Genomic DNA, 12,626 nt, shown 5'->3' on the forward strand with positions numbered 1-12,626 from the left:
ACTCCTGCAGATGTCAAGAGCTGACAGAGCTCTGCTAAGGAACAAAAATGGTTGGTTGAACTTCACTGCAGGTGTGAGGCTGTATTTCTGTGCATCAAAAAGCAAATGTGTGACCAGATTTAAATCTACCTTTCCCCATTTTCACCCACATCAAGTGCCTTTCAGTGTGAAGTAGCTATTGCTGCAGAATTTTGAGGCACATGAACATGACAAAAATGAGGGGATAAGGCAGCACTCTGCAGCGATGTGACCACAGCCTAGTAACACATGCAGCACTGTATGCAACCACATAGTGTCCAACCCTGACTGCAGAAACTGCACGAGGAGGGCAAAGCAGGGAAATGTCAATGATTCTGCTGCAAGAAGCATGGCTTTAACTTAAACTGTAAACATGCAAGATGTGTTTGCAACATACCTAGTTTTAACTAGGTGGAAGTGACACTTTTCACAAGGACTGAAGTGTTCAAGGTGTATTCAGATAAGAAATACAGGCACAGGCATTTTAACATTCTTTTTTCTTCGATAGCCACTTCATTGCTATTGCAATTACAATTGTTTAAAACTTAGGTCAGAGGCTCTAAGTCAATAAAAAATATTAAACAAGCCCAAGCTTGTTTATTTGGGAAGCAGGACTGATTTTTAGACTTGATTTCCTACATCTCTGTTCTTCTTCCTGTATCAAAACAGCCACTCCTAAGGCCTTGCAGTGAACCAGACCTGACAAATTATCTGACTGAAGACTACAAAAATTGGTAGGGTTTTTTTTCCATTAGTTTTCAGGCAGTTCCAATTCCCCTACAGCTACATAAATGTTTATCACAGCAGAAAGAAAAAGGCAGTGTGGGAGTAGAAGCAAATAACCAAAGAAGCTGATTATGGATATTACCTTCACTGAACTACTGTTTCAGATTGAAAGATGAAGTTCCAAAGACTATTTAGGCTTCAACTATGTATTATAGCCCCTATCTTCTTAGTGAAACTTAGTGAAACTGCAACAGTTTCAAAATCTAAATGAGCATTAAGAGGATAAATAGTAGAAGACAAAAAGGACTAGACTGATTGTTCTGTCCTTAAACTAGCAATAGCAACATCATAATGTATTATTGGCAGTGATGCTGAAATAGTAATGAAGAAACAAAGAATGAATTAACCATTTAAATGCAATTTGTAAAGGCTTGGAAGTCATGTGATGTATCCCATTTTTGTCAATATACAAGGAATTATAGTGAGGGCTTTCTGAGCCATCTCTTTCCAGAAGGGATCCTTTTACACAATTTATTGCTTTTCTGTCCAATAAATCCCCTTTATCCATTTGTTCTTGGGCATTCTGTTTTGTTTTCAGTATCCAGAACACTGAATCTGGCCTCACTGATTGCTAGAGAACATGCTGAACATCTTAGTGTGCTGTATGTGGGCAAAGATTGACTACTTTTTAATTTTACATGAAAGGCTTTTAACCAGCTAATAAAACCCATCAGTTCTCCAAAGCCCACAATTATCATTATATCCAGTTAACAATTCTTCCTCCAGAAAGACTCTTTTCTCCCCTACAAAGGCTTAAGGTAAAATGACAGTTTCACTTCTCTAGTTCTTTCCTTACAAAGGGTTTTATCTGCTCAACAAACTGTATCCATGTTATCAGTGGACACAGCCAAATGAGCTCAGAACATGTTTTACAAAGACAGGAATGGTAAGCACCATTTCAGAAACACAATTATAGCTGACTTTCACTCTTCCCCATGCAGATTCAGTTGGACATCATTTCCATCTCTGGAGAGGGGAAAGCAGAAATTTGCTGTTTGTTACAACTGGATGTGGAACTGGTTCACCACCAGTTCAGTGTCAATCATTTACTGATGTGCACTGAAGTAATGGGTAATCTGGGCAATGTTCCAGTAGCTAAGGTACATTCTTCCCCACCTTCCCCCCCCCAAAAAAAACCCAACAAAAAAAAAAACAAAAAACCCCCACACCAAAGGAAGGAAAAAGAAATGCACATCAAAACATAGCCCAGCTCTTGCTTTACATGTGTGTCACCCTCCCACTCCTTATGCCTGCCATGCATTTTACTGAAAAGCCCCAGAAATCCCAAATACTCAGGGATCTTTCCAGTAGGTTTTTTTTTTCCCCTCATCTACTACCATTTTGGGTCCTCAGTGAGCAGCATATTTCAGACTCCCAGAGCACTAGCAACAGGTGGACATTTTAATATTATAAAATAAAGACTGAAGCATTTGCACCCCCTGGTGGCAGTCTGATTTAACTTCGGTAACAAAACACAAACCCAGTCTAAACTCTCCATAAGAAAAAAAAAGAGTTCTATTTTTACCCCTTCATGCATTGATTACACAAATTATTGTAAATTTCCTAGAGAAAGAAAAATGTTTTTAAATATTTTACAGTGATTTTGTCTTTTTTTTTTTTTTGTCAGGGCAGCTAAAGTTACAAAGACCTGAAAACACCATGTGATTTTTGGATATTCAAATTAGGAAACTATGAGAATTATTTAGAAAGATAAATTTAGAAATTTAGGATTTACACTGCAAAAATTCCCACATTAGTCCTGAAATTCTTTCTCTTAATAAAAACATTACACTCTGCATCAGCAGGAAACCAGCTTTCAGCCAAACAACCCAAGAGATTAATTGTTTTTCAAAGCCAGAATGGACAACTACAATCAACTATTCTGTTTTCTTACATAGCATAAATCAGTAGCATTTGCTAAAGACACTCTGGAATTTCTTCCCCATGACCTTCATTAGTGTTCAGGAACTTAACTCTCTATATCCATATTGAAAATCATTAGCATCAATTTCTTGAAGCACAGGACCAAAATCAAACATCTCTGTCAGAGATGTCAGACTCTGATCCCCAATATGACCACATATCCTGAGTATAACTACAAGGAAATAGACCTGATTTACTAAGTGTTCATGGTAGTTGAACCAGACTTCACATACACATTCTAAAAAAGCTGACAGTGCATGTAGTGGAGACTAACACAAATCTGTGCTTTCTCTGGGATAAATGAGGAAACGGCCAAGGAGAACACCTTGACAGGGCCGTATCTGGTGAAATGTCTCCCTGTGGATCCTGGCATTTTGCAGATAATGCAACCAAGAGTCCATTTTCTAGGGTGGCACGGCTTGTTGTCTCTTCCACACCTTCATGTACCTCTGAGAGCCGACATCTCCAAGCCCCGACGCTTCTGACATCTCAGTGTGAGCAGGAAGATTACAGAACAAAACTTGGTTCCCTGGTTCTTGAGAACAGTGTTGGCCTGCCTCCAATCTTAGATCTCTCCAAAAAAAAAAAAAAACAAACCCAAAAAAACCAAACAAACAAACAAAAACCAAACAAAAACCCAGCTAAAGTAGTTCAGGAACTCAGGCCCCTGAGTTTTTAGCTAAATGAGGGGTATCTATGGGTAACCTTGGGCTCTCTCATATTTCTCTCTTAATCTGCAAGTGCTGTCTTAAGGTTTCTTATGTAGGGACTGTCTTAATGCATACTTAAGAGATCTAAATCCATGACTGGGGCTCTTTGGGCACTACTGTTTGAACATAATAATAATTTTTAAAAAACAACATAAATACAAAATAAACAGGAACGCCCTATGACTGCTTTAAATGATATATGATGTCAACTAAGATAAGGGACTCCATCTGACATTAAGACAGGAAGTCACTGGTATCTCACTTCTCACTTAAAGGGTATTTTATGGATTATAGTTTCAAATTATTCAGTTATTACCAATATATTAAGAAATACTCTATTTTTCCTAGTAGATAATGGAGAAATTGATTTAAAATTATGTACATTTTAAAGTCACATAACAAGCATACTCTTCACTCCCGTTTTGCACATAAATCTATACTGTAATATAAGAATGAACAGCAAAATTTAAATATTTCTATAGAAACATGAAGTGGACTAATATTTAGATTATTCAGGCTCATGCTGCTATGCCATCTGGTGGCTACTAGTCTGTAATGCAGAAGCAGGAAAAAGCACCCACCAAACCTTAAACATCCCTCTTTTCCAAGTCTTTGTCACAGTTTTCCTCTATAAATTAATTTTGTGTTGTTTCTTTTTGTTTGTTTGTTTGTTTGTTTTTTTGTTTGTTTGTTTGTTTTTTATTTATTTATTCTGTGTCTTCAGGAAACAGAAAATCAATGGTAATGAGCTAAATAACCATAAAATTCCTACAACCTTCAGGAAAGACAGTCAAAGCTATAATATTTGAAACCAGGATACTTTAAGATGTCTATACGGTGTTTAATATTTTAAACCAGGATACTTTTAAATGTCTATACTGTGTTTACTGCAATGGCCTATTTTGAAGGATAATACATACATTTGTAAGAGACTGAATCAACAGAAAGAAGTATATTTGAGGCATAAGGAAGTGAAACCCTTCTTTACCATTTAAAGTTTATGTCTTTATAGAGAGCTACGTAATTAATCCAAGGGTTTAAATAATTTTTACATAATGACTGTTTTAATGCAGAAATCTACCTCTGTTTCCTCACTGTTTCCTCCCCATCAGACACCTTTGGTTAGTAAAGCAGATACAGAAAGGCCTTTGGAATCCATGACTAAGAAATGGAGCTAGGTACTTTTTAAATTTCAATTGTACACACATAATACAGAAGAAAATAACTAGCCTTCTCTTTCTTGGCTGCAGTCTAGAAATCCCGTGGTTTAAACAAGATACATAGTTTCTCTCTTCAGTCTCATTTATCTTAATCTTTACTGAAAATAAACCTTGTCTGGGGACCACCACTAGCCTTCCTATGGGCTGGAAATCAACAGAAAAAATAATTAAAGTCTTACATCCAGATAGGTACAGAGGCTGATAAAGTTCTTTACTCAGAACTTAAGATTTTTTTTCCATTATTATTGTTGAAGAGTCAGTAACTGCAAGACTGCCTGGGGATATTCACAGAATACCAGGAGCACTTCACAATTTAAAGAGTGAGAAAGGCTGAAAGGCTGTTTATTCAGACAGAAAATACTGAAAATCAAGATCTTTCAGTCTGGGTTTTTTTTTTTAGAAATATCAACGATTTTAACACTTCATGAGTAAGGACAGGACAGATACAGGCACAGATAATGGTGTACATTGCACCACTACATTGTGATATAACCTAGAATGTTTTCTCTTTCAAATGTTTTGACTTACCCATTATCATACCCATTCAGCCCAAGTTTCTGTCCTATGTCACCTACCATTACACCTGGCATTGGCAGGAGAGTTTTTGTATCTCGAATCTGTACAGAAGTGAAACAAAACATTTCAGTAATAGAGCAATGAAAGCCTGAATTTTTCAAAGGTTGAAAATATTCCCAACTTGTACCCTGTTATTAATGATAAAGAGACCTCTTTTTTTTTTTTTTTAAGCACATAATCCTGCATATAACTTGTATTTATGCATCCTCTCATTCGAGACATAGATACTTTACTTTGGAAGATGACACTAATTACATCACTGTTTTAAATATCCCTTAACACTGATGACTGCTCTCATCAGACTAGCACTGAAACCTCCTTCAGGTGTACACAGACAAAGCAGAAACCAATGGAATTTTTATGTCACAATCAGCTTTGAGATACTACAATTCTGTAATAAACTTTATTCAGTCTGCAATTAGTCTAGTCCATTTGACCATGTACAAGTTGTCTATTGCACCAACATATTTTCTGATGCCTTTAATTTTATAAAATGATTTCTGTGGTAGAAGTTTTCAGATTTCATGCAGATCAGCCCGAAGCATTGGCAGACATAAATCATCTTAAGTCCTGTGCAAGACTTTCAGCACTTCATATGACACAGATAAGTTCTAACTATGTAAGTACCATGATCATCTGGAGACTTTTCAGCTCTTTTGTATTTTCAGAAGTTTTTTGCAGAAAACTGACAGTATAAAACCAGCTCTACAACCTTCATAAAATCAGTGAACATTTAAAAGAAGTATCCTGCTTACAACTCCAATAAACTGTGAAGGTATTAAATAAAGGATCTGCTGGTCAGGTATAAATAACAGCATAACAAAGTCTTTAATTTGAACCCACTCTTCCCCAAAAGAATAAAATTATTAACAATATTTCTACCCTACCTGTACAATAAAGGAATGTAATCCTTGGCACTGTCCATCAGGAGTATAGAGCTGGGCATATAAAACTGCATGTGTGGCATGTTTCCCCATATTACCAACCCAGAACTTTGCAGCTTCAAAGTCAGGTGTATTGATGACAAATTCCTGTAGTCAGGAAAGAAACAGAAAATTATATAAATAATAAAAATCAGGTCACAGCTGTTTTTTTTTCATCACCCTGGCAATGTTCTGAAAACATTCATTAAATGCCAGGATTTTATTCTGTACTGCATTCCAGCACCTGAGATCTCTTATTGTGTTCAACTTTGGAGAGAACACATTTAGTAAGGAAAAAAATTAGAGTTCAAAAAGCTCATTACCTCATTGTAAAGCCTGAAACTCAGCTTTTTTTATTGCTCATTTAAGCAGTTATAAATAAGAAAAGCAGATTAATGGACTAGGAAGCATTTCCTAGATCTTAGGCTAAACTGAGCTGTGAGTTCAAGTAAAGAACTGAGAGAGTTGTTTCAGCTGTGAGAGCTGAAGCCTATGCAAGGACCAACTCCTTCTTACACAGTTTTGTATGGAAAGGAAGCCTGGTTGACAATGGACTAACCTGAGTGCTGGGATCAAACGTGGCTGTAGTCCGTAAGCCTTTGGTGTTAGTTCCGTGGCTGAGTTCAGTCAGAGCAAAACATCCAAAAATCTAAATAAGGAGATAGAGGGCACAGTTCAAGACCCCTTTGTTACATTAATTGAAACTGCAAGACTTTCAAATTATTTCAAATTCAGCTATTGGAGAGTAACTTGGCAAAAAAAAAAAACAAAAAACCAACCACCAAAAACCAAAAAAAAACCCAAAAAAACAAACAAAACAGGAAGCTATAAAGAGCAACAAAAGAAACACAAGGCTCAGTTCAAGTGCACTCAAAATCAGAGGGTCTGGCCAAACAGTGAATGCTGCCCACACAGCCCAGACTGGACAAAATGTTTAGGATTGGCACCTTCTGTATCAGACAGGCTGTATTTATTCTGCAGAGTACTTGGTCCCAAGTCCGCACCAAACTCCATGTGGCATTTCTTTGGCATTAAGACACTATTATTTTCCATTTTATAGCATTAGAATGGAATTTTTATGGCAACATGTCAAGGTTAAGAGTATCCTAGCAGGATACTCTTAAAGGACTCTGGATAGAGCCTGAACTGGTGTAATGTCATCTATATTGCCTTTTGGGAGAAGTTCCCAAATTTTGTCGGCATGTTAACTTGGACAGTCTAAAACATATCCAGGAAGTGGTTTATGAGCTAGTAGGGAGGACAGTTAGAGCTCAGTGCTTGAGTCTGCTCCATGGTATTTTCTTTTGCTATTTATAAGTACCTAGGTATGTAAAGAGATCAGAAATAACACAAAACTGCAAATAGCGCAAACACAGGTCTAACACTGTCCATTACTCACAAATTATTAGAAAAAAAATTACCTCCATCCTATAGGTTTGTTTCAAAATGTGTGCAAATCTCTTAGAAGCACTCATAATTGGACCTGCAAATGTCTGTAAAAACAAAATAATGAATGAAATCAGTGCCCTGTGATGAAAAGCACAAACTGCACATGACTTTTAACAGTGTCCAGTAAAGAGACCAGGGAAAGTGGTCTGCACAATAAACTATAATTAGACTATAGCTGGGGGAGGTAAGTCAGGATTTGATCTTGTCAAGGCCCCTTCATAGATGACTGAACTTGTCCCAGCTCTAACCTCTTCAAGCCTTCATTGCAAATGCTTAGAAATACTTTCCACTTGTCCTTAGTGATGTCCTTAGTGTCCTTGAGCAAAGGAAAACTTAAAGACTATTTTAGTTCATTTTACTGCAGATTGGGAACTGAAGGTAGCTGCTTCAGGATCAAATAAGAATGCTGATTTGAAAGCTACCTTCAGTTTTCCTACATGGACATTCACACAACAAAACTCTAACTCCCAGATGCTCCCCAGCTATGTGAATAGTAATAATTAATTAATTAAACTGATCATATTTGACCAGCTATGCTGAGCATTCTTTGTGAGAGACCCATCTGGGAAACAACTGATTAACAGAATTCAGCCACTGATGTCAGTGAGAAATTTTTGGATTATGTCCTTCATTAAGACACTGGGGCTCAAGCAGGTAAGTTTCTGACACTTGCAATTCTTAACCAAACACATAGCCACCAACAACCAAGTTCTTTGGCTGCCCTAGAGAGAAGGTAGAGGAGTAAACAAAAGAAAGCATCAAAAATGTTTTCTGTGTCTCTGTCTGTACTGTTTCACCTTTACTTTCCAAGTGGGGTTCCAGTGGAGACAGGGGTTTAACAACAAAAATTATCCACAGCTCTCTGACCCTTCTAAACATTTAATACTATTTTCGAAAAGAAAGGATGAGGAAAAGATCAAGTTTTAATAAAATAGGCATAAAGCAACAGAATTATGGTACTAGAAGTTACTTAAATTCAAATGTACACCACTATAGCCCTTGAACTGTACTTACATTACAATGTAAGGAAAACTGGAGACATAGAGACCAATCATACATTCCTAGACAGAGCACCATATTAAAAAACCTAAACGGGTTCTCCATGATCTCTTGTGGCGTGAGAAATTCATACTCAAAGAGCCTTTTACAGCGCAGGAAGGTCAGCTCCTGATATTTCTCACGGCACAAATCTTCTCCAGGATGATGTGCAAAGAGAGGATCATTTTCCAAAGCAGTGAAGATTCTGTTCTTGGAGAGGAAAAAACTGACATGAGAATATTAACTTAAAAGCATTAAGAAAACCAGTTAACTTTCTTCTGGAGTCACAAACTACTATTATTTGCTGGAAGCTACAAACTTAAAAAGCAAAAATTCCAGAGAATTAAGAAAGATATTTAAATTATCTGTCATATATACAGCTCATGCAGCTAAATTTTATGATATCTCCTTCACCATGAAGTTATTCACTCTGGATCTACTAGAACAGGCAAAACTTTCCTGTTTTGTGTAGCAGCTTCACTATCTGAATACATGAAGCTGCTGGCAGAATCTAAGGGGCAAAAGTCCCTCAGACTGAGGATAAAGGTTCAACTCCATGGCTTACATTGTTAGAAATATGCCATGATGGTAAAACCATTAAGCTATCACAACTGCTCTGTTCCCAGATGAAGGTAAAAAAAGGCTCAATTTAGTGGAACCATCATATGCAGCCCATCAATGTGGGGATATGCATCTTTTAATGTTGTATTTTGGATCCTTCTTGTATTAGGTAATATATTATGTCAGTTTTTTAATCCCAAACCTGTGTCTTCAAGATATCCACATCTTCTTAACTGTCTTTCACATAAGAAGGAAGAAACCCAGACTTCCTATGCTTTCCTTTGAAAGGAAAAGGTAGGTCATTCCTTTTCTCTGTGTAAACAACTCTTCATGCCCACACAGCTTTGAAACTCCTTCAGACACAGAACAGGTTGTTTTCCTCTGCACTAACACATACCAGTCAGATGCAGAACCAGGCCTTTTTGATTTCTCTGATCTACCTGCTAGGATTTTTACAATTATGGTGAAGATTCAAGATTACTTAAATCTATGTAAATTTACACCTTCAGAAAGCTAGTTCTTTCTCCTCCTATATCTCCAAGTCATGAACTTCCACACCATCTCTTATGCTACAGTTAATCTCTTTTCTTGGTAGGGTTAGCTTTCAGCAAGGTTCACATGCTAATCTCCAATTGCAATGCCACATAAACATTAATGCAAGCACAGAACATTGCAGGAAATTAGGTCAAAATAAGACAGAAATACTGTTTGACAGTGGCTTGAACTTAGCCCTGCACAAATACCTTGCAAAACCATGTGATCTATGATTTAATGCAAACAGTAAAGAAATATGGTAGAATATAGTTATTTCTCAGTTTGAAATTAACACTCTAGTTCTGAAATGCACGTGCTGGTCTCCCCTCTACTGATGTTCAGTAATTAAATGAGTCTTATGAGACAGCAGAGTAGATTGCTTAAATATTCAGCTCTGTTCTGAAAATTCGCTGCGCAAATCAAATTTCTTCATGTTCCATGTTTACAGAGTATTATAAACTATAGTCCCTTTAAGAAAAATACTTCTACTAATACCTCCACAATTAAAACATGTTTACAATTCTTGCAAAGTTTACCTTCAGCTGGATATTATCTTCACCATCTATGAACACTGCCATCTCCTTCCAGTTGAAGGACGCTTTCTTACGATACCTGGAAAGTGGGCCTTTAGGGAAATCTGCTAGCAAATTATCCCAAGAATTTTGGTTGCCAGTCATTTCTTTCTGATTCATTGTTAGCTAAACTGCAGCAAACAAGAAAAGATAAAACACAAACTGAAGCACCACATATGTCTATCTTTTAATTATAAAAAGAAATTTAGTGTTAATTAAATCCATAGACTTGTTTAAATGTATGAGTACAGCACTGCAGAGGCAACTAAAAGCTTGCCCTTCCCTTTTTCTAATTCAACTGGCTTGATACAATGTACCACAAAATGCCTTTGATCCAATGTAAATGAATTACATCATCTTTGTTATTAAAATATGAGCTAAATATGAAGCAGGGACACCACTGGTTATCACCATATTGTGTATTAAGAAAGGGGTTGATAAAAGACCCAGGTGAGAAAGTACCAGGTCTTAAACAACAAATGGATTAAGTCTGCTGGCAACTTTGTGTGCATCTATGGGTCAGGCAACAGCATTACAAAACTGCACAGACCCTGCAGGATTTCCCTGTCAGTAGGCAGAACTGGACTGCTTCAGGAAAGGAGACTTTTGCTTTTCATTAAAGCCTGGCCCAAAGAATTAGAGGCTGATCCTCTGCTTTTTCCAGAAGCTGGTGTTGGAGAGCCCTGTGCTGCTCACGGCACCCGCAGGGATCCCTGCCACCACACACGGCAGAGATCTCTGCTGTGCCTGGAGGGCGCAGAACCCATCGCCAGGGCAGCAGAAGCTGGCCACGATTTAACAGCACTGGCTGAAAGGAGCAACTCAAAGCTATAGGTAAGATATCCTGGCCCAGGGCTGGCCAAGGGCTCACTATAGACTTTGAACATAATGAAACAGGAACTCCTTCAGCAGTCTGCTTTTTCCATCCCGTTTTTCCCCTCATCACCTTGATACCTCTCTTTTCTTTCAACCTTATCCTTTTATGGAGGTCCTGCTCCAGTTCTGAACAGTACAAACATAGTAGAAGGGAACAGCAGGATAGTATTTCTGCATGTGACCTCCAAATCAGTTCTAGGAAGATGCAGCTCCAGTACTGAGCAACAGGGTTGGAAAGAGAAAATTAAAAAAAAAAGAAAAAAAAAAGATATTGAGAAAGTGTTTCAACCTCCAGCCAAATAAACAGATACTACACTTGTAATTGGAAAATAGGTAAATCAGACAGCAGTTAGATAGGTAAATCAGGCAGCTTTTCACTCAGAAAAGAGAAAAAAAATTACACTGTAATATTGCAGCTATTGCATATAACTTTATTCACATTGCAAATCAGTGATATTACCCAAATGAGAAAACCTAAGTGTTCATGAAAAAAACATTCTGTACTTAAAATATATTACAAATTCTCTGACTTCATGCAATATTTTAATATAATTTGTTTCCAAGTCAACAGTTTCAAAACTAACTAAGAAATCAAAACAATAGGAAAGCAACAATGGGCTGCCCTCAAGAATAACTTCAGTGTTAATTTCAGCCTTGCTCTGAAATTTTGAAACGTGTGTGAAGGTGGAAGTAAAAAACACATTATTTTCAATTTGCAAAGAACTGCTGCAGTTTCATTGCGAAATGTTGAGTTGGAAACCTTTTTCCGTGGAAAGTACTCCTGCTAGTAATTCACCAAAAACGGGTCACAAATCACGAGGGCAAAGGACAGTTTGCAGGGTACTACCTTCAACTATCTTAATAATGACATAGCTCGGACACTTGGTAGTTGTCAAGAATAACGATACTGTGCCCTTATGGCCAAGAGATGATATAACCAGTGTTTTATTTTATTTTCTAGCGGCTCTGCATTTCCGAGCAATCTGCTGCTGGCAGTGGCCCAGAGCAGGACAACCCCGGGCAGGGCACGAACCGCTTCTGGGCGGGTTCATCGCACAGCCGCTGCTCGAGCGGCCCGAATTCGCGGGGGACATGGCTTCTGCTCAGGCACGGCATAACCAGACTACATAATATTATTTGCTAAAAAAGGCGTACCGAGATGTCTCCCTGATCGGCCGGGCTGACTGTGCGGTGCCAGTCAGCCGTCCCGGTCTGGAGTTTGCTCTCTAGAGGCGTTTTCGGGCAGCTGTTCTGCGCCCGCTGTCACAGCAGCACAGACCTTCCCCAGACAGAGCAGCACATGCGGTGACGATCCTCCAGCCTCACGCCCTGCTGGGAGCTGGCGGCTCCCCGTGTTTTAAGCCGCAGGACGGCACCGCAGCGGTCTCTTGCGTCACCTGAAGCCTCAGAGCCGCAGGCCAGGACCAGGGAACCCGGTAC

General features: G+C 38.2%; 1 protein-coding gene across 5 annotated transcripts in view; it reads right to left on the reverse strand.

Annotated features, from left to right (window-relative positions):
* The window catches only part of ACOX3 (acyl-CoA oxidase 3, pristanoyl), a 31,801-nt gene that overhangs the window by 19,148 nt on the left and 27 nt on the right, over positions 1 to 12,626 (reverse strand). Inside the window, exons 1-8 of one of the 5 annotated variants that reach the window (XM_053940414.1) lie at positions 12,342 to 12,589; positions 11,265 to 11,403; positions 10,275 to 10,441; positions 8,620 to 8,853; positions 7,578 to 7,649; positions 6,716 to 6,805; positions 6,121 to 6,264; positions 5,186 to 5,274 (exon numbers count right to left, since the gene is read on the reverse strand). In XM_053940414.1, coding sequence (XP_053796389.1) covers positions 5,186 to 5,274; positions 6,121 to 6,264; positions 6,716 to 6,805; positions 7,578 to 7,649; positions 8,620 to 8,853; positions 10,275 to 10,430 — 785 coding nt within the window. In that variant the 5' untranslated portion in view covers positions 10,431 to 10,441; positions 11,265 to 11,403; positions 12,342 to 12,589. Of the gene's footprint in view, positions 1 to 5,185; positions 5,275 to 6,120; positions 6,265 to 6,715; positions 6,806 to 7,577; positions 7,650 to 8,619; positions 8,854 to 10,274; positions 10,442 to 11,256; positions 11,404 to 12,341; positions 12,590 to 12,626 lie in introns of those variants that run through there. The other 4 variants (XM_053940416.1, XM_053940415.1, XM_053940417.1 and 1 more) reach the window with 4 other exon arrangements.

This window comes from Vidua chalybeata, chromosome 4 (genome assembly GCF_026979565.1).
Source record: "Vidua chalybeata isolate OUT-0048 chromosome 4, bVidCha1 merged haplotype, whole genome shotgun sequence".
NCBI lineage: Eukaryota > Metazoa > Chordata > Aves > Passeriformes > Viduidae > Vidua > Vidua chalybeata.